The 24775-nt window shown below is 47.7% G+C and overlaps 11 protein-coding genes across 11 annotated transcripts; 3 read left to right on the top strand and 8 right to left on the bottom strand.

Moving 5' to 3' along the window:
- On the bottom strand, positions 1-565 carry BJ212DRAFT_1378245 (uncharacterized protein; the record flags this gene model as incomplete). The annotated part of the gene is made up of 2 exons (XM_041336558.1): positions 470-565; positions 1-404 (listed from the first exon to the last, which is right to left on the bottom strand). A coding segment is annotated over exon 2 (404 nt), but the record flags the coding sequence as incomplete, so codon positions are not given.
- Positions 418-1512, bottom strand: BJ212DRAFT_1279260 (uncharacterized protein; the record flags this gene model as incomplete). Its single annotated transcript, XM_041331480.1, has 2 exons — positions 418-872; positions 1194-1512. 2 exons carry the CDS (start codon positions 1510-1512, stop codon positions 418-420), a joined length of 774 nt encoding a protein of 257 aa, XP_041189277.1.
- Positions 1513-2585: 1073 nt separating this feature from the next.
- BJ212DRAFT_1378248 (uncharacterized protein) lies at positions 2586-4237 on the top strand. The gene is made up of 3 exons (XM_041336559.1): positions 2586-3347; positions 3403-3928; positions 3981-4237. Exons 1-3 carry the CDS (start codon positions 2702-2704, stop codon positions 4018-4020), a joined length of 1212 nt encoding a protein of 403 aa, XP_041189278.1. The 5' UTR covers positions 2586-2701; the 3' UTR covers positions 4021-4237.
- Positions 4238-4874: 637 nt separating this feature from the next.
- Positions 4875-6647, bottom strand: BJ212DRAFT_1279104 (uncharacterized protein; the record flags this gene model as incomplete). The annotated part of the gene is made up of 9 exons (XM_041331468.1): positions 4875-5090; positions 5141-5197; positions 5254-5421; positions 5473-5499; positions 5550-5613; positions 5667-6032; positions 6084-6199; positions 6234-6378; positions 6436-6647. The coding sequence occupies 9 exons, from the start codon at positions 6645-6647 to the stop codon at positions 4875-4877; spliced, it is 1371 nt and encodes a 456-aa protein (XP_041189279.1).
- Positions 6648-6872: 225 nt separating this feature from the next.
- BJ212DRAFT_591933 (glycoside hydrolase family 1 protein) lies at positions 6873-9611 on the bottom strand. The gene is made up of 18 exons (XM_041343600.1): positions 9444-9611; positions 9084-9391; positions 8933-9031; positions 8837-8874; positions 8658-8780; positions 8458-8594; positions 8355-8393; positions 8281-8291; positions 8077-8221; positions 7944-8024; positions 7867-7890; positions 7785-7804; positions 7697-7717; positions 7620-7639; positions 7408-7568; positions 7338-7359; positions 7196-7289; positions 6873-7143 (listed from the first exon to the last, which is right to left on the bottom strand). Exons 1-18 carry the CDS (start codon positions 9502-9504, stop codon positions 7099-7101), a joined length of 1449 nt encoding a protein of 482 aa, XP_041189280.1. The 5' UTR covers positions 9505-9611; the 3' UTR covers positions 6873-7098.
- A 514-nt stretch (positions 9612-10125) lies between these two features.
- Positions 10126-11507, top strand: BJ212DRAFT_1279280 (uncharacterized protein; the record flags this gene model as incomplete). Its single annotated transcript, XM_041331482.1, has 5 exons — positions 10126-10186; positions 10251-10771; positions 10850-10867; positions 10919-10933; positions 10980-11507. 5 exons carry the CDS (start codon positions 10126-10128, stop codon positions 11505-11507), a joined length of 1143 nt encoding a protein of 380 aa, XP_041189281.1.
- A 668-nt stretch (positions 11508-12175) lies between these two features.
- Positions 12176-12746, bottom strand: BJ212DRAFT_1484282 (uncharacterized protein; the record flags this gene model as incomplete). The annotated part of the gene is made up of 2 exons (XM_041340766.1): positions 12176-12369; positions 12428-12746. The coding sequence occupies 2 exons, from the start codon at positions 12744-12746 to the stop codon at positions 12176-12178; spliced, it is 513 nt and encodes a 170-aa protein (XP_041189282.1).
- Positions 12747-13733: 987 nt separating this feature from the next.
- BJ212DRAFT_1527127 (uncharacterized protein) lies at positions 13734-14752 on the top strand (the record flags this gene model as incomplete). The annotated part of the gene is made up of 3 exons (XM_041341745.1): positions 13734-14538; positions 14568-14636; positions 14689-14752. The coding sequence occupies exons 1-3, from the start codon at positions 14003-14005 to the stop codon at positions 14750-14752; spliced, it is 669 nt and encodes a 222-aa protein (XP_041189283.1). The 5' UTR covers positions 13734-14002.
- A 499-nt stretch (positions 14753-15251) lies between these two features.
- On the bottom strand, positions 15252-17740 carry BJ212DRAFT_1378280 (T-complex protein 1). Its single transcript, XM_041336560.1, has 10 exons — positions 17634-17740; positions 17522-17583; positions 17381-17460; positions 17193-17323; positions 16557-17144; positions 16325-16505; positions 15947-16274; positions 15791-15892; positions 15703-15729; positions 15252-15652 (listed from the first exon to the last, which is right to left on the bottom strand). The coding sequence occupies exons 1-10, from the start codon at positions 17665-17667 to the stop codon at positions 15554-15556; spliced, it is 1632 nt and encodes a 543-aa protein (XP_041189284.1). The 5' UTR covers positions 17668-17740; the 3' UTR covers positions 15252-15553.
- Positions 17741-18815: 1075 nt separating this feature from the next.
- Positions 18816-20705, bottom strand: BJ212DRAFT_1279257 (major facilitator superfamily domain-containing protein; the record flags this gene model as incomplete). Its single annotated transcript, XM_041331478.1, has 9 exons — positions 18816-19010; positions 19061-19149; positions 19206-19774; positions 19825-19881; positions 19940-19998; positions 20048-20124; positions 20175-20354; positions 20409-20524; positions 20578-20705. 9 exons carry the CDS (start codon positions 20703-20705, stop codon positions 18816-18818), a joined length of 1470 nt encoding a protein of 489 aa, XP_041189285.1.
- Positions 20706-22692: 1987 nt separating this feature from the next.
- Positions 22693-24707, bottom strand: BJ212DRAFT_1466541 (uncharacterized protein; the record flags this gene model as incomplete). Its single annotated transcript, XM_041338975.1, has 5 exons — positions 22693-23573; positions 23628-23808; positions 23859-24331; positions 24455-24569; positions 24627-24707. 5 exons carry the CDS (start codon positions 24705-24707, stop codon positions 22960-22962), a joined length of 1464 nt encoding a protein of 487 aa, XP_041189286.1. The 3' UTR covers positions 22693-22959.
- Positions 24708-24775: the final 68 nt, after the last annotated feature.

A 24775-nucleotide genomic window follows, 5' to 3' on the forward strand; every position in this document is an offset into this window, starting at 1 on the left:
CGTGCAACAATATATATGAGAGCGCCGACGACTAAACCCACAGGCGCGACAACTTCGCCGTCCGAATCACCCCCCCAAATAAAATAGCTCAACATCAGAATAGCTACCGGTGTTAATACTATCTCAAGGGAAGCCACACGCCAGAGTAACTGCTCTGTACGCCCCTGAAACACACCATTCCAGCCTAGACAATGTATCGCTCCAAACACCGCCCCACTGCAACATCCGATGGCAAGCATAATGGTTTGATGACGACCAGCACCATCCTCATCATAGCCACCTACAGACGGAACCCGACGTGAACGGACAGCACGGGGGGAATTGAATGTGGCAGCGCCCATAAGAGTCAAAATCGGATAGACACAAGAGATAAAGTAATGGGAATAGTCTTCACGGGAGAACATTGGATTTATTTTGCTAGAATGCAGGCGAATAAGAACAATTTCGGGCAGCAATGTTGATGACATACTCGTAGGCTAATCTTCCTGGCTGAGATGCAGTTGCTTTCCAATAAATAGCATGAGGACGTCCCACATCCTTGGGCTTCTTCCACCAAAAGCCATAGGTAATGCAGGTCAGGGCAGCTACAGCCAGAGTGTCGATTTCAAGCAGTGTTATCGGAAGGTTCTGAGTGTAACGGGCGACAAGCTGGAGGACGAACCATGCCAGCTGAAGAATGGCAATGCCCTTGGATAACGCGTCACCCTTGCTTCGATCTTCTATGTCTGCCTCTGTGATGACAGGTACGTCCACGGATCCCTCACTAACAAAACGCAAAAGTTCGTCGGGTCGAAGAGTGGCTCGCGACTTGTCATCGAAGTAGAGTATGAATCCACCCATCCACGTAAAAAACCCCTGCGTCACAGTCCAATCTGTGAGACATCAGTTGGACGACGTACCGAAAGGCCAAGCAGGTGACTGACCTTCAAAATCGCGACCTGCAACATGCGGAGCGCTCGGATGTGGACTGTTCCTTCCATTTGATGATGGAGTTTCACTACGCAAAGTAGCTGCCGCACTCTCTCCTATGTCTGGATTGTCGCTGCGGGCCTGGTGAGGACTGTTCCCTCCATCTGATGATGGAATTTCACTAAGCAAAGTAGCTGCCGCACTTTCTCCTATATCTGGATTGTCGCTGCGGGCCTGGTGAGGTTGCGCACCAAAGGTATCATTGAAGGCCTTTGCAGTGTCACGAGCACTTAGAAACTGACTCGTAGCCCAGGTGATTATGAGTTCTGGGGCAATCAGCGCCATGATCATGATGCATAGGCGACGACAGAAAACAGTCACTTTCCCCTCGTCTATACCTGGGATGTTTGGGTGAACTGCGGTCCATGTGCATGCGAATAGAGTAGCAGCGCAGCTCCAGATGATGTTCCACAAGCTTCTGGTATCACAGCTGGGTGGAGAGTCACTGACATTGAGTGTAGGGGTACTAGTACCATTGAGACTTGGTAGTGAAGCATAAACAAATGGAATGTATAACAGGACAGCGTAGGGCAAGAGGCTCATGTGAAGTTGGGAGCCACAGCATACTGCTTTCGTCTTTAAGAGTTAGAATGCCTATCATCGCATGACACCGGCAGCTGTGCGCTTGAGAGATATACTCACAAATATTCACACTGATACGCTTTAAATATACATATGCATAGCATGCAGCTTGGCACGATCTTTCCTAGTTCAAAATATTTCAGCGAAGGTATTAAGATGGTGAATAGCAACAAAGCGACCTACCACCTCTATGAATAGTAGTATCACGATAGTACTGATTAGTAGGCTCTGAATACTAAGAGCCTTTGAGGTTTCAACGTCATTGACAACAGCGAGCAGCCGGCAAAGCAGAAAGTCTGGGATTTGGGCTGTCTGTGTGAGGACTGTGCAGACTTGGCGCAGACTCCGCGTGCAACTCAGTGGTCTGCGTACTGGTCTTAGCATGTCAGCGTTCTTCAGGAGTTTCCGGCCAGCGTGCGTCAGCCAGGTTCTTGAAACCCGCAGAATACAGAGCATGCCTTGTCAGCCTCAAGGTTCGTGCGCTTAGATTCCATACAGTAGACTTTCAACGATGATCTTCAACAACATTGTTTTGCTGTAGCCGCAATGTGATGAGAGGCGAGCTCGATATAGTTATGCTTCAGTTCATCACAATGTGAACGAAAGATTTGGGGTTGTTCCCCAGTAAGAAGAAAACATCTGGCGGAGTTTGAAACCCATTCCTATGCTAAATCTATTGCTCGTATGGATGCACCTCAAAGTTGCACGCATAAGTCGTAGTGCCACTGATGCCTGCTACTTATCCTATCTCCATCAGATCGAGAGCTGTACACGATGGAATAAGTCTGCCAATTTAAATCCGTGACACAGCTGCACTCACCCAACGGAGGAACTGAGAATAATTGCTCAAACTCAATTTTACAACTATGTTACAATTCGCAAGACGGTTGGGAGGGGGTCATCTGATAACTTGGTTTAGACTTCGTCAAATCATCCCGTTTTTGCTGCACGCACCTTGGCCTTGGTTCCCTGACCAACTTTGTCTCTTACGGCTTAACGATATCTCTTGTTATTGTCGAGAAACAAATGAAAAGTTATTGCTGTATTTTTTGGTGTGGTGCGCACTTTTTTTGGAAATACCGTCGGAGCCAATATTTTTGCAAACAGTAATAGTACTTCGTGCAATTTGCTGGTCGTCCAATCGTCGTTGATGTGGAGGTCGCTCGCTGTACGCCAACGGCCGCCTAGGGCTGGCCATGTGATACGCGTCTTTTCCAGTGCCCCTATCTACGACCTCATATTCCGCGATCTGAGTCCTCGCAACTTAGTGCGGCTGTCGCGCACATGTCACATAATACACGAAGCAGTAACTCATTTTTTACAGCGCGCATACAACATCAATCGACATCTATCTCGTTATTTTCCGGACCCCCTCTCATTTCGCTCTCTCCAAGCGCGAACTGGACTCATCATTTCAGGATCAAATGCACTTCAATTTTTGGACCGTACCTTCTACCCCGAGTCAGATCTCGACATTTACTCTCACCCTGGTCACATTTACGAGGTGCTAGAGTGGATCGAGAGCTTTGGGTATCAGTTTGAACCACACAGGTATCAAGTAGAGGACTGGCATAACCAGGTTTCACCTGATTGGGATGGCACAATCCCGAGAATCCGAGTCCTGGACCCACCGCAGGAAGAGGAAGAAGAAGTACGCTTGGCGCGGTATTCTAACATCGCTGAAGTCTACACCTTCAAACGGTTCGTAGTTATAGACGGAGAGCACGTGGAGCTCCGGGTCCAAGTTATCCAGACAACCTACAACCCCATTGATACTATCATGAAATATCACTCAAGTGCGTCCAAACCATTCCCTTTCTTTCACACGAGTTTTGATGCTCTTGGTTTCAGCTTGCGTTATGAATATCATTACCTTCGATGCGGCGTATTCATTCTACCCAATTGCAACATTCGAGGACCGAAGCGCACTCAAAATCCCTGGATCAAGGCACCGCCCAGATGTCCTCGCAAAGTATATCAAGAGAGGTTGGAGAGCCTATTCAGTGTTCAGGCCGGGGGATCTCGCGCAGCCCTATGAATCTCCATTCCTCCCGAACGTGGCACGATGGGTCGGTGATCGTCACTGTTGGACCGTTCGGTTGGATACATCAGGAATCACGCCCCGTACAACGTTGTCCCTGTCCTCAGAACAATTTTCATGGGACCCCTCAACTCAAAACGGTTGGACAATGTTGACCGAGCCATCCACTCTCGCCAGTCTCAGTGTACCAAACATGGATACCAAACTCATCGCGACCACTATCTTCCGTTACAATTATTTAGTTCCCAGTAATTCGCTTTCTTTGGCAATTCGTGAGTGGGCGTTCTCCCAGGGTAAACTTTATCACGAACTAGTAACAAGACATGACTGGACTTGGTGCGTCTATCGACATGCGACCTATTTCAATTGTATTCACACCTGCACTTAGGTTTGACGCTGAAATACCAAGGTTCCGTGAGTTGGAGTAGAGCGGGTGACAGAGTTCGAGGTCTGTTAGGGTGGGTTGTTTGGTAGACGAACCAGCCTGAGCCTGGCACCGCTGTTTTATTTGGTCTTTCATCTTGTCAAAACTTGTTGTCCCGCACACGTTGCACACGGGTTAACATTGCAAACATCATTCTCTTAGGCATGCTCTGAAGAAATGCTTTGATGCACCGACGGATCACTGCGATTCAGAATACGATTTTTTTGCATCAAACCCACAGTAGGTATTGCTAAGTGCTTGAGTTCAGAAACGCAGACAGGAATGGATCTAATATGGAGGGCCCCAATATCTGCACGCAATGTAGATCACCTTCAATTATACCTTGCGATCTCCTCGTTAGTGTCACTGCAATTTGTTGCAGGTGTGAAAGAGATACTTACTATTTCCTTCATGATCAAACCATGCCCCTTGGTCGCTGTATGAACCTCATCCTGGTCATGACATTAACTGACCCCAGTCGTGGAAGAAGCTGGACCTGAGTATGACAGTTAAAAATGACAAACAACCTTGGATCATACGTGTCATTTTCCAACTGCTCATCAGCTTTGTCGAAGCCAGGACGAAGAGGCGAGCAACAGATCAAACCACCGTGGTGGGGAGCCAAAGAGCAGGACGGGCGGACGAAATTTACCCTTGGCATCGTCTGATCATTTCCTGCAGCACACTTCAAAGCACGTCTATAGGAGAGAAGCTCCGAAGTTTGGAAGGTGGAAGAAGTTTATGACTTGTGGTCAGCGCAATAGGAATCCTTTCTAACTGAAACTCGTGATTTATCATAACTTACAAGATAATCTCATTACTTCTCTACACAATAACCTCCAACCACCAGCATTCCCGTCAGCACTTGATGAAATTTCCAACGATCATACTTGGTATACCCCACTTATCCCGCCTGATTGTGAATGAGAAGCAGCAGTTTACGAAGCCCTCCTCATTGGGGACATCCTCCTTTTTCGGCGTTTGTGACTGCGTATTGATAAGGGGTTTATAACGTAGCACGCAAGAAGTGAGTACGGCCTTTTGAGAAGAGTCAAAGGCAACATGGCCGTATTTCTAACATACATGGTCAAAAGTTGAAGCGTGTTACAATAGACGAGGCTCACCTCCCAATAATTGACTGCTGACTCTTCTGCCATAAGTTCGTAGATACAGAGGCGGCCCTACATAGAAGACGTAAGCTCTTGCAGGCATTGATAGTCACATCGAGGCAGCTTACATCTCGCATCATGTATCCATCGACACCTACGAGTTCTGAAAACTCGCGGTTTCCTTTATAGATCTCACCTGTTCGACGCCAGAGACACGCTGGGACACCCATGGCTGAGAAGACACGGTCGTAATCAAGAAGTAATCGCTCAAAGGCCTCTTCTATGAAGACGAGGTCCTTGCAACGAGGTCAATCGCAAAAATGCATCAACAGGGACATCAAACTTACGATATCGCGCAGGGATTGCGCAACGGCCTAATTATGATTAGCAACTCAAGCAAATATTATAAAAGCTCTTCGCTCACTCGGAACTTGGGTCGTAGCACAGACAACGGTTGCAGAATTTGCTGCTTCGATTGTCGAGAGACACTTAAAATGAACAGGTGTCAAATCATTGTCTCAACACGAAGATGTTGACGTACTTGCGATCCATCCACCTTGACAATCGTGCATAGCCCTTGACATAATCATACGGTTTGAGCAGACCTGCCTCGTATTTGCTCCGAATAACACGGTTCAGTCGTTCGTCGCGAGTACCTGACTCCTGATCTGCGGCAGTCAACAAAAACTTTTCTGTCTTGGTGGCAGACGGTAGAAGAGGGGGTCCAGGCTCTTCAGCGGGTGCCTCAGGAGGATGTGCTGGAGGATTGGATGTCGCTTCAGCAGCAGAGGTAGAATTTGAGATGTATGGAGTGGCCTGAGGGAATGCAGGAGTTGGCATGAGAGAGGGGGTTACTGCTGGAGATGTGGTGAAGAAGGATCCCTCGTCTAGGGTTTCCAAGAAGTCACTGGAACAAGTAAGTGACGCGAATAGCGGAGTAGCCATAAAAATGACATACGTAAGGACTGAAAATTCGTTGCCTAGAGTTTCGGGCTGATACAGAAATGCGCCTGAAGGAACACTCATTGACCATGCGGCGGTCGCTGGAGGAGGCATTGTTGAACCATAGATGGGCTCTGCATAGAACGCTTTCAGCATGGGAATATACAATGGTAGTATACGCACGAGTCATCGACCTTGCAGGATCAACACCGTTTGACGAAGCAGCTGGAACAGCATCAGAACTCTGCTTCCCACCAGTCTTCGGCTGTCGCTGCTCGTCATGGCAAAGATGGCCAATCTCACGCTTAATGCTACAGACGTCAGCACATGCTACAATGTACGTATCATGTATGTTCATGGAAGCTCACCAGCGTTGGCAGGGTCTGCCTTCATCGCAAGTCATATGACTACGTCGACAATAGAGGCACGCGTGGTTAACCTTTCTCCGTTTCGTGGTCTTTCTTTTCTTTGCAGCGTCGTCAGCCTCTGGTGTATGAGAAGTCGATTCTGGCTCATGGTGACCAACAGGATCCACTGGTGGGCTAGCATATGGATGGCCAGCAACACTATAGTTTGTCATGGCGTGTAGGGAATATAAATCCAAGGTATATGAACCAAGGAAAGATCGAATGAAAGTCAAGGAATAATACTCTAGTCGTCGACTCGTAGATGGGATTTCTAGGTTTCTGAGCCTAATCACACGATTTTGGAAGCGCGCAACGATATTGCAACGTATCGCCTGCTCACAAGGACCTACAACATGCGGCGGCGGACCCCAAACACCTTCCCTCGCTTAAACACGAGGAACGACCATGCAACCTGCTGCCTGGACACAGAGTACAAAGATTCATCGAATGGCAGTCGTACTACTAGTATGTGAAATACTAAACAACAGGCAAATAGACACACGAAACAAGAGCAGCGAGTTAAATCCTCCTGGGACATCTCACTAACTTATAGGTACAATCGGTTCTACATCGATAATCGATTACACACCAACAATGCTCGGGCGATTGAGAGCAACATAGTTTTTATTGTAGTTTCCTGTCACCTGCATCGATGTTATCTCCAAACCACTGCAGAGGTGCGTAAGCATCCTTGGACCTTTGTTCTTTATGGCAAACTAACCTTAACAAGGAATTTCGCAGACTCTTTAGGATACCGCTGTTGGGTCTCATAGTCGACGTATGTTACGCCAAATCGTGTGATGTACCCGTCCGCCCTGGGGAGACATCAGTGAACGGGAATTCCATCAATCTTTCTGACTCACCACTCAAAGTTATCCAAAAAGCCTAAAACGATGATCAGAAAATTTGATCGCAAATGATAATAATACATACTCCACGGGAAATAGGCTCTGACATCGACACCATCCTCAAGCACAGCGGCCTTGAGAGAAGCAGTGGTACCCTTGAAGTAGTTCACACGGTCACTGTCTTGCAACGCCTCCTCAATCGGCTTCGAATGCTCATCCTTGACAGCGAATCCATTTTCGGTGACGCTGAAGTCAAGGTCAGCGCATCGCACCAATTGCATCCTCAAAATAACTCACTAGATAGGTAGCTTATATCTCTGTTAAATGTCCGTCAGTAGCTAGAACGCATGCACACCATAAGCTGGTGGGCAAACCTTCCAAATGTAATTAAGCAACTATTTTGACACGAAAGAACCAATAGCATCAGTCATTTTTCTCCACACTAACCCCAGTTACGCTCACATCGCGAAATCCTTGGGGATCTGGGGCGCAATAGCCGTGTCAGTAAAATATTCCACCTACGTCTCATATTAATATTACTTACAGTCCTGCAACCAGGCACAATGCGCTACAATATCTATGAGTTGCCGGTTCTAAATTTAGAAGGCAGGAGACGCCCACCTTGGGTACCCAATTGAGTGCCGTCGGGACGGATGAAAGTATACTCGACCAACCCTTGGAATTCGTCATCGCCACCGTCTCCTGTAACGACAGTTCAGGCACACAGACTCAAAGCAGATAAAACGAAACGTACTGCACAAGTTGGTGGTGTAGGTGTTCATGCCATAGAAATCAGAGGATCCTTTGACGACCTTCAATTCTTCCGGTGTAAACTCTGGCAGTCGTTCTTGGAGCATCTGTTTCATGTAATCCGGGTAATGACCGAGATAGATTGGGTCCTGGCGAATAAACATTTGGTTGACTAACGACTCGACAGAACATACGACTTGAAGCTTACAGCGAACCATCCTGTCAATAGTATCAACTGTTTGTCAGTGCCGATTGGATGCTACAGGCAGGGGCCGAAATTACCGATAGCTACGTCAAGGGCGTGCTGGGCCGCTTCCACATCTGAAAACACGGACGCGTATTATCAATATCCTCTCATCATCAGCAAACCAAAGATGGCGCCTACTCTGTGGACTGTTATCGTATGGCATGGCCCAGTCACCATTGAGCGTGATTCCGATCTGGCCACCCTGCGCGGCCTTGAACTCCTCGCGATAAAGCCTGACTGCATGTGCATGCGATAAAATGACGTTGTGGCCAACTCTGTGAGGTAGCGTGGAATCAGCAAGCTGATTGCGTACAGGCAGATGCAAGTGGTAGACGTACAGCCACGGTTCGGTAGAGGAGTCGCCTTCGGGTGACCTTTCTCGGTCACTTGATCGTCCTGGCGCAAAAACGCCCCTTCCATACCCTAGAATTGAAACGCACCATGGCTCGTTCACTGTCAGCCTAAAGATGTATGGTTGATGATATGACCCAATATTCCCATCACTGTGAGCACGCACCAGTGCTTGACTCTGTCTCCGAAAGCCCGGAAGCAGACCTAGCAGCCGTGTTTTACTCATTTCAAACATACGCGTAAAAATTACGTGACAACCCACCTGAGCATAGCGGACATAGTCCTGCACAATCTCGTCCTTATTCAACCACCCGCCATATCTGTCGTGCAGGGCCTGGGGAAGGTCCCAGTGATATAAAGTCTGAAAAACCGTAGTGAAAACGCGCCGAAGTAGCCGAACATGTTCCACATACGACAAATGGGATTATTCCATGTTCCAGCAGTGCATCAATGAAATTGGAGTAGAACGCCACGCCCTTGGGATTGACGGGGTCGTTACGACCACCAAGCGGGATGATGCGAGACCAGGATAAGGAAAAGCGGTAATACTTGACGCCATACTGAGCAAGCAAGGCAATGTCCTCCTTCCAGAGCCTATATGAATCGGTGGCCACATCTCCGTCTCGGCCGTCTTTTGTCTTTTCAGGTTGCTTCGAGAAGTCGTCCCAGATAGACTTTCCGCGTCCATCAACATTGGTGGATCCTTCGATCTGGAAACTCGCTGTAAAACACATTAACACATGATGATCAGCGTTAAACGTAGTGAAACTTACCAGTAGCAAAGCCCCATATGAAATCCTTTGGTAACTTATTTGAAACTTTTGCAGAGGTCATGAAATCGGGAACCAACTTGTAGAGGGTGGTGAGACACGCATTCGGTGAATAGTGAAGCCTCTTAAACCACCAGAGTATACTGCTACCATGGATCTATCATGGAGGCTCCTGTGACGATTTTGAGCAAAGCAACCGACAATTATCCGGGTAAATGTACCGGGAATTTGAAAAGCAGGCAACGCAAACTGATTCGCTGCCTTAATTTTTCACTGTAGTGATAGATGAAATATATGGATGCGGGAAGGTATATCGTAGTATAGGCATTCAATGAGCCGGGTTGCATGGCATCGAATGCACCTGACTGTCCTGACAAGAATTAGATGCAAATTTAATCCAAAGAACGCATGCTTTGGAGTACGCACGGAACTGTATTCCGGATGGTGTTGAACATGTGAGCCATATCTTTGCTGCAATTGCTCATTGTATGGATATCTTGCATCATGTGCTGTCCGATATTTCTCCGCCACGATAGCGAATTGAATATCAGGAATAAAGCGCAGGAGGCTAACCATACAACCTCTCTCGCTTCAATAGTCAAGACATAGTAGCACTTGTCTTCGTCCCCGTTGCTGTTAACGTTTGCGGATCCATCTTGTCGAAATCAGTTACAAACAATCATTCATGTCAGCTTCAAACACCGCCGGAACTGCCATACTTGGCGCGGGTCTTTTCGCCAAGGAAGGTGTGCAAACTCACTCATCCCCCAAACATTCAAAAGGCTCAAGGTAATGGTGATATTTCAACAGCACACCTTCCTGCGCTACAAATACTTGGCCCTCTCGCGCCAAAGCTTAGGGCCGTTTACTCGCGATCAGAGAAGAGCGCGCGTGAACTTGCTGCCCAAGCAACAACCCTCCTCAAGACTACCCCTGATGTCTACTTTGACGGAAATCCATCTTTAAATCTTGACGCACTTCTCGCCAGGTCCGATATTTCATCCGTTATCATCATCCTCCCAATCACCCAACAGCCGTCCATCGTCTTGAAAGCACTCGCAGCCGGCAAACACGTGCTAAGTGAAAAACCTGTTGCACCGGATGTAGCGTCTGGTGCCAAATTGATCGCTCAGTATGAAGCACAGTATAAGCCCAAGGGGCTTGTGTGGAGAGTAGCAGAAAATTTTGAGGCTGAGCCAGGTTTCATTGCCGCTGGTCGTGCTATCACCGCTGGCAAGATAGGAAAAATCACCTTCTTCAGCTCTCGTACCGTCAACTTCATCGACAAGGATTCAAAATGGTATAAGACCCCGTGGCGAACTGTTCCGGACGTAAGTAAATGTTAATTTTCTCATTCTGATGTGTGGTCTGACAAGTTCTGGCCCGTGTCTTCGCTTCTATCGGATTAGTATCAAGGAGGCTTCCTGGTAAGATTCGTATTGTGCTTCCTCGACCAGCTGACACATAGCTGAGCATAGCTTGATGGCGGTGTGGTCAGTCCCGAATACTTGCAGAAAGCCGCAGCTGACTTGCTTTTAGCACTCCGTCGCAGCTCTTCGTGTCATACTCCCAAGTGAAATGACTCACATGTCCGGGTTTGCATCGCTCAACAAGGAGTGGCTAGCGCCCCACGATACTATTAACACAATCATAAAGAACGCGGACGGTTCGCATGGCATTTTCGAGCTCAGTTTCGCCGCACCCAGCCCATCTCGTTCCGACGCAGGTCGGGGTATTGTCATCACCGGTACAGATGGCTGGCTCGAGGTTCAGCAAACCCTGGCTCGTGACCTCATCCGCAACGTTGAGAAGCCCATTTTTCGCGTTACTATCAAGTCAGCCACTCGCGATGCAGACGGGGTACTTGGCCCCGAAAAGGAGGAGGTTATTGATGAGCCAATCAGAGGCGTGGAATTGGAGCAGGCGAGCTTCTTTGCGGCCTTGGATGGAAAAGATGATGGCCTTGGCAGCCCCCTTGGTACACTGAAAGACGTTGCGGTTATTGAGGCTGCCCTGACTAGCGGTGGTGAACTCATTGATCTCGAGAAACTCATCAGCCAGTCCTAGATGAGCATGCGGCATGGAAAGGTCACGGAGGCATATGATATACAAGGCGATATTGGCATGTAGTCATAGGATTTGTTATCTACGACAACCGTTCCTCTTCCCCATACATATGTATATATTCTGATGTCTGCTGTGTCTCTTGTAGGTAGTTTCGGATGTTGAATGCCGCTGCTGATTGGAATGCATGATGGTAATGCACAATTCAAGGACGCAGAGACTTGCAGGAATTCTAAACTGTGTCACAAGTCGCAATAGCGCCCAAGAACATGATGCACACAAAGGCAAAGCGAGCTAAGGCAAGATTAGTCGATTGAAATTCGTACTTTTCAAGCCTTGCGATATCTGTGGTGAGACGACCCGAAGCAGTGGGATACATATAGGTGCAGGCAATGTTAAATATCTAAACCTACCGATGCAACCAGGTCAAAATCACCTATGAATGGGGAAATTGAGTGGCGGAGATCTTCGAACACCCTTCATATATCTTGGGGATTGTGACAATAGCCAATAGCTCTCACCCCACAACAAGAACCGGGGGATCCAGACTTCCCGTGCAAAACTCGAAAAAATGAATGGTTCGGTAGGCTGGAAGAAAAAGTATCGAAAACAGAGGCGACAAAGCGATTACAGAACGCGCAAGGTCCGAACAGTGAGGAAACAGACACCTATCATATACCAGAAGGCGGCAAGGGTCGAGTGGGAGGAAGAACAAGATTTGTAGGAAGACGGAGATTGAGATCGGTAAACACCCTGTATATTACACCCGCCGATACACCAACCTCGACCAGATATTCAGGAGAAACGCCCCAACCTAGGAGATCAAGTACGAGGTTCTTGGTGTGATCCAGGTCTTGGAGAGTCACTATGAGGAAAGTTTCAATCGACATTTCATTTACAAAGGAATATAAGCGTTGACATACTAGGTCCCGTATCCGAATATTGTGGCGTTGTTGATGTCGCGGTCGAGCCGCAGGCAGTGATTGAGGGAGAAGATAAACGAGAGCTCTGAACAGATTCAGATGAAAGACTTGTGCCACTTGATATATTCAACAGCTGGCCCGCGATTCGGGGAGGAGTTGAAGCAGTACTTGATACGTCTTCCTCGGAAATCTCTCCTTCCTCTAGGTTGTCTTGATCTGTTACCGTGACCGCAGTTATTGACGATGGAGTCTGGAGCTCGTCAGATTGCCCATTCTCCAGAACTGCAAGGGCTGACTTCAGAGATATCTTGTCTGTCATACTGAAGAAGAATTAGAAGGTACAGGACTTATGTAGAAAGTGTCAGGCTATTGAACACGACGATGGCGAGAACATGAAATTGAACTAGCTACTAGCGTACTGTTTGGGCCGGTCACGTGCTATACGGACATGTTACTACATACATCACGCAAAGTATCGAAACCAAGTCAGTCACTGATTCGGAGTACTGAGCTTGAATCCGACGTCTCGGATCCTTGGCAACACGTTGACAGTCGCACCTCGTGTCGCCCCTCAGGTCTCAGGCGCCATCGATCATCGACCAGAGTCTTAGGCTGTCTTCCCTTGCATCTTGCCAGCGTATCTTTAAGTGCGCTCCCCTGGATTAAAACGCGAGAACGGCCAGTGGTAAGTAGCACTCTCCTTACATGATGTGCTGCATCCGTTCTCGTTCTCTGTGACGATGTTTAGTTGACAAGCTACAACTAGTACCAGGAGGTAAAATTGTCGAGTTGTCCAAAAAAACATTGGCGTGATCGCTAAAGATCGCCATCATTAACATCCGCCCGTGCAAATTCATACCACCAATGTGATTGAATGTTGGTTATTAGTCCGACGGAATCGCGCATGTTGGCAGGCCTGACTATCCAGTATCAGCCAGCATCACACGCACAAAAACTTGTCAAGATCGCAATTAAATATTTAGGTGGTGCCGACACGGGAAACCAGCTCTCGATGGACAACTACAGACCAGGGTAGTCGTGACTACCCTGATCTGTAGACTGTGGTCTGTCGGGAGCATCTGTCAATGAAGAGCATTGTCGTGACGCACAAGTACTACTAAGCAAAGACATGACTGGCTTTCCTTTTTCCGAACATCGGTGTAGTAGCGTTTACTTTATGTTTAGTGCTACGGTGAGTCCTTGATATCTACTATCAATATCACGTCTTAGCGGAATGGTTCGCCCCATGACCCAGAATAATGCTTAATGGCAATACACATTCCAAAAGACTGATGTTAGGCCTCGCAGCGACCACCTTGCGCAACGGGATATACCATGTGTCTTTTCACCCGTCCGACTTCAAGACAATCATCCTCTAAGTGATATTCATTCCGGCGATAACAATCAGTATATAACACTGAATTCTCTGTTGTAGATGATGTTTACGAACATCGTATCCCCTCGTCATAGCCCGCTGGCCTTATTTTACTCTATATGCTAGTTTTGGCTCCATTTCTTCCAAGGCAACGTCTCAAACCAATCGTACTCTGCGTCTTAAGATCTCCTGAATAAACCATGGCGTCCTATGCTATCCAGGCGCATCGGCGTCAAGAATTCTCGGGCTTGCACCGGGGATTGGTAGTTTTCTACTTGGGGTTTTCATCCCTTTTCAGCTCAAATGTGACTATAACTAGTGCAGTTTTCACTGTGCTTGTAGTCATACCCGACGATTCTGGTCTTAGCGACTATTTCGTTAGCAAGAATTTGTTAAACGCAGGTGCTTATGTGTCCTTTGAACTTGGTGCTATGTTGATTCTGTGTAGGCAGTTCTGCTTCGCTGACCAGATTATACTACGAGTCCAACATGGCGGTCAGGATCGGGAGTCCAAGAATAATAAAGAGTATGAGAGGCTTTTACTCGCTGCATACTGGGACTCCGCCGTCGCTGCTTCTAACGCAACAGATAATGTTAGGGGCCTGGTGATGTTCTTGAGAATGGTCAAGTATTTTTGGACAAACGGACGGTGGTTTTTAACATCTGAAGGGGGCGGAACGCTGCAATATTGTTTTCTTGGTCTTGCCCACACCAGTCATCGAACGCTATCAAATATGTGAGCTGACGAATACTCTGTCGACGCAGATTCGAAAAGAATAGAAAAGCAGGTCTAGGTTTTTTTGCAGGATTCGGGGACAGATTTCCTTCGGAAGGGTAAGAAGTTGCTCATCATCCTGTGCGAGATACTTATGGTTGGGGGGATTAGACTCGATGAGAGTTTTGGATGCCCTTGGCTTGTACTCGCGAAACCCCTGTCCAGCGATTTTTGAGCCACAATATATCTCCCATTTAGATATGAAGGTCGAACTCAGTTTTATTTGGATTGTCCATTGGGGCGAAGCTCTGTGGTAGACGATACGTGTCGAGCTCAGTTTCAAAAAAAAATTGAATGTCCAAATGGAAACCCAGCTAAACGCTCCCTCGAAGTATTCCCAAGTTATTTCAAAAGGTGTCTACCCCCCTTCGTTTCAACTTTCACATGGGCAGTGCATTACAAATGTGTAGCTTTTCCCCCAACTGCACAGTACATGAACATTCCAAAAGGGGTGAGCACACATGTAGCCAGGGAACCAGAAATGCACAGGGTAGCCCATCGAGATTACGCCTCGAAAGAGCTAGAAAGCCAGCCGCGTCAGATTTTGTTATGCGACCCTTCGTCACGATAATATTATCATACTGTTCTCGTTCTCAGGCACTCCTGACTATGTGTATAGATCTACGTCGCATGAGCTCTTTAATCTTCTCGTTTCCCGTCATGTCAGTCACTCAGATTATACATCGTGATCCTTGTTGATACGAGCATATCTACACGTTATTTCTTTCTACATTGCCAGACTCTGATCATGATGGTTCTCAAACGAGCGACATCACTGCTGGCAAGAGCCTCTCAAACTAGGGCGTATACTAACGTTAGACGCATTTTAACCTGGATCTTTCCGTACCGCGCAGCGTGTCTTCATTAAAAGATCTGCACTGCTGGCGCAGATGGTACACTTCGAAACATGTAAATTAGTATATTCTGAACGCACTGTGCACAAAATGCGATTTTCCGTATTATCTGTGCATCAATTCTAATCGCCCTGCATCTCCTCCGGTGGAGGGCCTTGCTGTTCGCGCTCTTTTCGTGTGGCTTGTACGACGTCGTCGACACGCAGTAGCATACGGGCAGCCTGTGGGCATGGTAAGCAGGCGGCACACGCGTGACGAACAATAGATATACCTCAACAGCAGTTTTCAGGATTTGGATCTGAACGTGCAACAGATAGATGGTCAGGGGACTCATCGGACTACAAGATCATGGAGCGCACCTTTACGCTTGCACTCTCGTACAAGCCGTATTCCTTCATATCGACTATCTTTCCAGTCTCTCCGTTCACGCCCCATGAATGCTCTCCGTTCGCATGCTTGGCCTATCAGAAGTCATTAATTAAGTACTATTTCTCCACAGAAATATGATCACCCACCCTGAGCTCTGTCAGTACCCTGATAGCATTCCCGCCGCTATTCTGCACTAAAGTCCGTGGAACTACCTCCATAGCATCTGCAACAGCTCTGAATGGCCATCCCTCAACCCCAGTGACACTGCGTGCTTTAGCGTGCAACCCTACGCTGATCGCCATCTCGGTCGCACCTCCTCCCGGCGCAAGGAGGGGGTTAAAGTATGCATTGCGCGCAACGCTAAGAGCATCTGCAAGATTACGATCGATTTCATTAAGTATGTCCTTGGAGGGGCCACGGAGGAGAATGGTGCACGCTTTTGGGTTTTTGCACTCGGTCAGGAATGTGAAATATCTGAGTGGATCGCGTAAATGAGGGGGCCAGGCAGAACCGAAATAACGAACTCATCCCCCATCTTCTCGATATTGAATAGCCCACACCCTGTGCCAATATCGGAGTCGCGGAGGTCTTCCACGCGGTTCACGATGGTTGCACCAATGGCCAGAGCAATGCGGTTGTTGTCTGATTTGCGGACACGTCGAATAGCAGAGATGTTTGCTCGCTCAAAGACATATTGTGCCGTATCTGAAGGAGAAAAAATCAGTAGCTCAGGCATATTTCAATCTCAACACATACCGGATATGCCTTTCTCGGTGATGATAAGATCGGGCTTGAATTCGAGTAAACGTCTGCACTGCGCAATGACCTGCTCCTCCTCGATTTCCTGTGCGCGTTGCCAGTCGCTCTCCTTGGAGAACTCCATGTTGGTCTGACTCTCACCCTTCTTGTACTCAAGGGGACAATCGAGTAAGATAATACGCGGGTTCTTAATTCGTCGGCGCATGTTTGGGTGGGTGATGTCTTTGTTGAGAAGGACACCATCGAGGACTCTCGACTCTTCAATGGATCCACCTGGGATCTTTTCGACACGTGCATAGCGCTTGATGTCAACACTCTTGTGTCCAGCGTCATCCGAGGCAACGGTGCGCACGGCTTGAAGGGCCAAATGGCACATTAAATCGCTCCAACGTGCCACGAATTTGGTGCCGATAGAAGTTTTAATGAGAGAGAGCATTTCCTCATCAGATGACGTGTCAATGGGGATGGAGATGCGATTTACGATCGCGAGAGCTTCTTTGAGAGCTTTGTTGTAAGCGGAAATGATAACAACAGGGTGGATGTCGCGTTCAAGCTGCGAGAGGGATTGAGCAAGAATTTCTCCCGCTATAGGATGATAAGAGAATGATATGGTTTCGAGACTTAAAAACACACCAAGGATGATGACGCTGGTCGTACCATCACCACATTCTTCATCTTGAGTACGACTGAGTTCGATCATGTTCTTTGCTGCAGGATGTGCAACGTCAATTTCACGGAGAATCGCGTTTCCATCGTTTGTTAGCCTATAAAGTTATACATTACTCAGATATATTGATGGCAGGAGATGTGTAGAGGCGCACAGTATACCACCCATAGGATCGAGGATCATCTTGAGCATGGCTTTTGGGCCAAGACATGTTCGAATAACATCAGCGATAGTCTATTTGAGAAGCAAGTATGAATGAGACAAAAATGAAGTATATGTTGTCGATGAAACTTGCCTTTGCGGCAGTGATGTTGGAGATCTGGGCTTTCCTTCCTGACTGCCTCTCTGGTGCAGTGTCTGCAAAAGATCGCGTTGAGTTTACATTCAAAAGTACAAGCGGTACATACTCATGACGAACACTGGTGTTTGTCCTGCCTGCATGGTTGAATAATGATTGTGGATCGCGCTGGACAATGAGCGAGCAAGAAAGCGAGCCCAAAATGCTGTCACCCTGACCAGTTCCTGTGACACATTGTGTGACATCTATGTCACTCTAATTAACTTTCAACAAAGTAATCTTTTAGCAATATTTGTTGTAACCTGAATTCAATGGCTTGTGGCAAATCGCGTCTGTATTGTGCCAATCTGATTTTTGTCTCTCCCTTCGAATGATACTCCTACTAGGGATGGGGCAGAGAAGCACGGACTATTAATATTAAGGCAGTAGTCTCTGGCCCCAGAGCAGCGAGCCTATTTCATTTTGAACAGATTATTGAATCTAGCGCTAATTTGTATAACTTGTCTAGTTTTTTCAAAATTTGACATACTTAGTCTAGGTTAGCATCGGTTAGCATCGGAAGATTTTCCTGATGAGTGGAATGAGCGAAACCACATTTCTATTCCAACATCTCGATGTTGGGAGAGCTGCGTGGGCTTGTCTCTCGGCAGAAAGAAGTACCATTCCAAACGACTCGAAGCCCTCGTGAAATTTGGGAGTACTGCCAGGCTACGCAACTTACAGTGGGAATCATAAGATGCATCGAATCGTGACTGTACGATTGTAGTGAAGTGAAAGCGATGTAGGGGCGATTATACGCATGTTCCTGCGTATGATAAATGATGATCCGGTAAGCGTCGCTGGCGAACCAGTTCCCAATTCCTCTGCTCGATCTGTTTCCACCGGCGACCAATAATCGCAGAAGATCGCGGCACCAGGCCGTCAGGAGACAGCTTCTAGTGGCGTTGTCATGCTCCTACATAATTGATGCCACGAATCAGTACCCAGTGTCTGCAGTGATTGACATGGCCGAGTTAATGCCATCCGACGACCTAGCTCTTACCGGAATAGTTGGTTGCAACTTACAATTGCATATCAGTCTACCCGATGCATTGATCTTCGTGATTACCATGTAAAGAAGCGGCCTGGGTTTTTTTTTCGAATCAACGAGTAATACTATGTGAGCGCTTCTCCGACGGACAGCAAGACACTACTAAAGTAGTTCAGATCGTAATTCCAATTCTACATTACGAACAACGGAAGTCAAAAATATTATTACACCTCCTGTACCCACCACCCGCTTTGCTATTTTTTAAGATGCAGCCTGACGCACGCGTCTGCCAGCACGGCAGGGAGGTCCAATACGCACTGCCAGCCAAACCAGGGGCACCGAGATCAAGCATATCCCCCCAAGAAGAACAAATGTCCACCCAGCGTCAATCTTGCGAAGTAGCAAGTCAATCACGGAGACTAACAACGCTCCCATGGAGCACCGTATGAGGTTATTCTGCGGTCGTTGTCACAATGTTGTGTATCAGAGAAATCCAATGGACTCACACACGCAGTCACCGAAGAGCCTTGCGACGGCACAAGGTCGATCAAAAGAGTTTGAATGGTAGTGAGTATAGCGATTTCCGAAAAACCGACTGTGTAACCAAACAGTGAGCACTAAACTACGAGCAAGAATCAAGAAAGGACTCACTAACGAATTGGAGGACCAAAGGAACTGCAATGGTCGTTCGCGCTTGAAAGCACCAGCCATATCCGGTGCAAGCTGCGCAGAATATTATCATCCAAAGTGGCAATCTCTTCAACCTTGTTGCTTCGATGGGAAAATCGTCATTGCTTATGATATCACCTTGAATACCCTTCTCCGGTGTAAAATTACGAATCAGCTGCTCCTTCGCAGTCCTGTAATCGCAGTCCATGAGCTTGCCACTGAACACTGCGCCCAGCGCAAGCCCCCCTCCAGATGCCAGGTAGCAAATCCCAATATCCGTCTCTGTCAGGTGAGGGTAGTTTTCTTCGAACAATGAAGATATAGTCGCTAGAATGGCGGTGAACACCGCGTATTGAATGCCATTGAAAATCAGGAGGTTCAAGACATCGACACATGCAAACAGACGGAAGGGGTTATGAGATTTACGAGGTGGACACTCCACCTCAGAATCCTTATGGCCACGCCCCATTAGGGGTAATAAAGGACGATACTGGATGGGCGGAAAGACACTACCATTTCCGACGATACTACGCAAGGTCTCCGGGAGGAACCTGACACCCGGGCTACGTCAGAGAGAATATCGCTAGATATCGCGACTTACGTGACCATGACAATAAAACACGCTGAACTGGAGATACAGAGGAACCAAAAAATGGATCTGAATAATGGACCGCATGAGGAAAACTTTGGTCTATTTGTGCGGGCAACTGATTCACCTCCATCCGAGCTTATCCGCAAGAGCGCCTCCTACAACGGGTCCTATTGCAGGTCCAACCTTCAAAATTCAGTCATTACATAGTCAAGTTATGTACTCTTGCGCTCACCTGTGGACCCATTGTGAAGATGCCAAAGAAACCACCTCGTTCCGCAGGGGTAGCGATGTCTGCAATAATACCCGCACCTGTAGCGAATGAGATGGAGCGCAAAAATAAAACATACACGGTAGCGTACCGATCGTGAGCGTGCTAGCGCTACCAACCGCTTGAAGACATCGAAGAACCATCAACAACCAGAAGTATGATGTCGGTACGAACGCCAGACCGATACAAGCAAGGCTGAGAACAAACAAACATCCAAGCGACGTTGGTCGCCTGCCCATGCGATCTGCGAGAGTACCCCAGAACATGGGTGCTTTAAGCGGTAACGATGAGCCCGGACACACAGCATGCGGCAGGCTTCACTGACATACACCCTGAAATACTAGATAAACTGTCACCGTGAGGTTGGTAAGTTCGACAGTCTTGTCAAACGCAGTCGCGATCATCGGAATGGCAGGAAGATATATGTACGCCGTCAGAGGGCTGACAAAACTGTTCATAACAGTTTCAAATGTCGAGGAAACCCATTTGCTCACCTAAACAACCCTGCTATGGATGCAAGAGTTACTATGAGCCATTTTTCCCGAGTCGTAAATACAGAGTAAGGAGGTTCGACATCTTGCTCCTTCACGAGTACGACAGGAATATCATCAGTCTGGACCATAGTAGTATGCGGAGAAGTATGAGGAAGACAAATGGTAAATCACAACTGTTTAAATATGCAGGCTGCAACTGTTTATTGCGCATCAGTATTGCGCATCGGTTATCGCTGACCCGAAATCAGCTTCGCAGATTCTTTGAGTGGGTGTTTGCAACCTTGATATCCGCTGCATCACGCCCTCGACGCCTCCGATAAGGAAGTGCATGGCGAATCTTGCCAAGTAATGACTTTCCATGCGATGCTCGTGCGGTGTACCATCAACGGTCACTTCGCTTCTGGCACTTAGTTCACTTAATGTGATCTTGTACCAGAACCGAGTGCTTGGAAGGTTTAGCAAAAGTGTTCGATACCACGATGGCTGACGTGCGAAGCCTCGCCAAGGAGATAAATGCCACAGAATGACCAAAAACCATCAACTCGGACGTTTGAGACGGTTTTCATGATAGACTCACCGCTAGCAATCCAGATCCAATTTATCTACGGATGTGGTTATTCAAGCCTCAAGGTGTAGTTCCCTGAGGCACCTCCACTTTAGGACGCTCTTTCAATTTTGTCCATTTTGTTCCCTACCAAGGCCCTAGATGTCTTGAGCACGCTGCGAAAACACGATATGACGTTGATAACTTGTCGCCACCCCAGGTCCGTCCCGGGAGCCATCTGGGTGCTAAAGCATCATTACGAAGAGTCAGAATTTAATTCCGATGTCAGCGCTGATGCATTGGGCAGGACCGCCAGATGGACAGAAACATAGACGCAGTGCCTCGATGAACAGACTGTCGAAGTATTTGCCAAGAAATCAACGCTTCAACGCGGTAAGAATGTATCAACTCACAGTCCAGCTTCTCAAACTGCTTCTCACTCTTCGCCAAACAGAAGTAGTCTGGCTAGGCCTGGTTCGCAAGCTGATTAACTCCACAAGATATTTAAGTTGCTTGTTTACCGTTCTTGCGATTTCTGCTTAGTAGTGGAGTTTGTCATCCCGCCGTCGAATGACTCAGTCTTCTTGTTTAACCCTCGGAAAAAAATCACCCTTCGGCACAGGTCCAGCAATGCGGGTCGATTCACCATAGACTCTTGGCGCCAAGCATAAGAATGCAAGATGCAGCATCATGCTATTGATTGTATTCATTTGCGAGACGACTATCTGTCAGGACTCTAGAACCAAGCAAGCCAGTAAAATAGCGTCAGTTAGGCTCACGACACTTATCCGAGAAAATACTTGCTACAGCGGTGTTATATGACATCGAGGCTTTAATGCACTCGGCTCGTAGAAGTATATTGCGAGGAGCCGAGGTTCAATCAAGCCTGAAAATTCGCGAAGAATATTTCCGGATCTCTTACTGAAGGCATAATATGTCAATGATCGCCCCTTCGGTTGGTCTAAATTCGACCGGACGCTGCCGTTCTCCATTGATCGTTGGGTCTCCTCCTATGACTTTTGGGATATTTGGTCCATCAAACATACATCGACTTCCGGAAGCAGAGAAACAGAGATTCAAGTTCTTAAGGAGTGTGAATGCCATTAAGAATAGGCGGCAGGAAGACAGTAGTACACTTCGTAGACGGAGGATAGATAATGCTTGGACAAGTAAGCGATCGATCTGATAGTGTTTGACGTCAAACTCACAGTTATACTGTCGTGAGTGGGCATAAAACACGTTCGTTGGACTGACAATCAAGACAAAGGAGGGGTGGTAGGTCCAATATGCGCGCTTGAAACAGATTCCTTTGAGGGTGAACCTTCATTTTGGTGCACTTCGGGGTTTGAACATATACGACCTACATAGGAACAGGGAACGTCACCCAGCATATCACACCCTATAGTTCGGGGTGAGAAGGCAGAAACTGTGGTGGGCGCTTGCACCTCGAGGACGCCTGCCGCTGGGAGTTTCGGACTGGTCCATGGACGAGTCTCGCTTAGTAAGCTCACGTGTACAAAATCAAGTGCTCCGAGCGGGAGTAGTGGTGCTCATCGATCATCATGCACCTACGACAATATTTGTGGTCGGACGGTGAGCGCCTTGCATCACAGTGGAGAACTGGTAGCTCATCTTGACCTTTGAAAGAATATTTGCAGTGTGCGAGATGATATCATCCAGAACTTTGGCCATATTTTCAATGACTCAATCCCAAAGCTTGAGGATCAGCCTCGGTATTTCTTACTTCGCACATATCAGTGAAACAGCTGGTTTACACCACCAAGGAATTCAGTTCACATGGAACGGTATATGGAAATTGGAGTACAACGATCAATGAATTAGGGACGCCATTCGTTCAACCAAACATCTCTTGGTCCTGGAAGTAAACTCTTCTCTCGCTGAATAAACTGACCATACCCCATCTCCCCAATTACCTCCCCATGACTAAACACCACCTTGCCCCTGATGATTGTGTACCTCGGCCAGTTCTTGAACTCGATACCCTCAAACGGCGTATAGTCGATAGCGTGGTGCAGCATTTCGTTTGTGAGCTTGAATGGCTGGGACTTTGTTTGTGAGTACCAGATAACCAAATCAGCATCGAAGCCAGGGGCAATGCTGCCCTTTTTCTTCAATCCATATAGCTTAGCTGGGTTTGTGGACGTGACCTCGACGAACTTCTGTGGGGAGATGCGCCCGGAGAGGACCCCGCCGGAAAAGAGAAGCGGAACACGGGTTTCTACACCAGGTAGGCCGTTCGGTATGAAACGGAATTTGCCGTATGGAAGGTTCCCGTGTTGGAGCCCGCGCTGCTTTCCGTTTGGATGGTCATACTTGCAAGGAGCGTGGTCTGAAGAGACGACATTAAATGTTCCGTTCTTGATCCCAGCCCATATGGCGTCTTGGTCGGACTTGTCCTCCCGGATCGGAGGTGAGCATACGCACTTCGCGCCTGCATAAGGCAAGTAAGACAAAAGTTAACAGAACATGGCAGATGAGTCGATACCTTCGAAGTCCCCCTTTCGCATCGAATCAGCGAGAAGGAACATGTACTGGGGACACGTTTCACCGTAGATCGGAAGCAGCCTCGTTTGTGCATCGCGGATGTGCTTCGTGGCAGGCCCCCCGGATATATGCACCAACAGGATCGGTGTATCCATCAGTTCAGCCAGACAGATGACGCGGTTCTGTTGCCAGCCTGAGCATGTCATGTCAAACAGAGCAAGAGTCAACTCACCGTCGCCTCAGCCTCCACGATCGGAGGTCTAGATGTGCCATGATGGTGAGGATGCGTCATGAGCTTCTCCTCGAGATGCTGCGTCATCCAGTCGATGATATCGGCATTCTCGGCGTGCACCATCGTGGTGATACCAAGTTTCCGAGCGTGATACATAACATCAAGAATCTGGTAATCGAGAAGCTTCATGGGTTTATATGTCATATACAACTTCACACTCGTAATTCCGTACTCGTCGACCATCCGCGGGAATTCATCTTCAACGATTTGGGGCGTCGGATTGGTGATAATGACGTGGAAAGCGTAGTCACAGTAGGACTGGTCCTTGGCAAGCTTGTGGTAGTTCTCAATAACAGGAATGATACTTGCGTCCTTCTTCGTTTGTGAGGCGAACGTAATTACTGTTGTCGTTCCTCCAGCAACTGCACTGCGCGTGCCCGTGTCGTACGTGTCAGCGACATAGTTTTCGCGATCTGGAATGACCCCATTTGTAGTGGTAGAATGATCTACGTCGTCGACGTTGGCATTGTGTACCTGCACAATATGATATAAATAAGAATATGGCAGCAGATAACGAGGAATAATACCAGCCTGACTGAGATGAACATGAGAGTCAACTCCACCGGGAGTTATAAAAGCTCCTTCAGCGTCGATCTCTTGCGCGCCAGTTGTGGCTGGAAGACGAGGACCGACGGCAACAATTGTCCCATCCTAGTTTTATAACATAGACATGGAAAAATCGGAAGTGACAGCAGGTGAGATTCGTACTTTGATTCCAATATCACAAGACTCCCAGATGTCTGAGGCAGTCACGACGGTACCATTGCGGATGACAAGGTCAAAATCCATGATGGTGTGATATCAGCGAAAGCTCCAAGTATGTCCATTGTCACCGGGAGATCACAGATATATACACC

The sequence above is a fragment of the Suillus subaureus genome (genome assembly GCF_016647635.1).
Source record: "Suillus subaureus strain MN1 chromosome Unknown BJ212scaffold_33, whole genome shotgun sequence".
NCBI lineage: Eukaryota > Fungi > Basidiomycota > Agaricomycetes > Boletales > Suillaceae > Suillus > Suillus subaureus.

What these genes read in the sequence shown, in the direction of transcription:
- BJ212DRAFT_1378248 (XM_041336559.1), top strand. Translation starts at nt 2,702, where the DNA reads ATGTGGAGGTCGCTCGCTGTACGCCAACGGCCGCCTAGGGCTGGCCAT. An exon ending in TATCATGAAATATCACTCAA is followed by an intron (nt 3,348 to 3,402) that starts GTGCGTCCAAAC and finishes TCTTGGTTTCAG; the next exon opens with CTTGCGTTATGAATATCATT. An exon ending in ACAAGACATGACTGGACTTG is followed by an intron (nt 3,929 to 3,980) that starts GTGCGTCTATCG and finishes ACCTGCACTTAG; the next exon opens with GTTTGACGCTGAAATACCAA.
- BJ212DRAFT_591933 (XM_041343600.1), bottom strand. Translation starts at nt 9,504, where the DNA reads ATGACCTCTGCAAAAGTTTCAAATAAGTTACCAAAGGATTTCATATGG. An exon ending in CATATGGGGCTTTGCTACTG is followed by an intron (nt 9,392 to 9,443) that starts GTAAGTTTCACT and finishes TGTGTTTTACAG; the next exon opens with CGAGTTTCCAGATCGAAGGA. An exon ending in TTTTTGGATAACTTTGAGTG is followed by an intron (nt 7,290 to 7,337) that starts GTGAGTCAGAAA and finishes ATGTCTCCCCAG; the next exon opens with GGCGGACGGGTACATCACAC.
- BJ212DRAFT_1378280 (XM_041336560.1), bottom strand. Translation starts at nt 17,667, where the DNA reads ATGCAGGCAGGACAAACACCAGTGTTCGTCATGA. An exon ending in AACACCAGTGTTCGTCATGA is followed by an intron (nt 17,584 to 17,633) that starts GTATGTACCGCT and finishes GATCTTTTGCAG; the next exon opens with ACACTGCACCAGAGAGGCAG. An exon ending in ATCGAGAAGATGGGGGATGA is followed by an intron (nt 16,275 to 16,324) that starts GTTCGTTATTTC and finishes CGATCCACTCAG; the next exon opens with ATATTTCACATTCCTGACCG.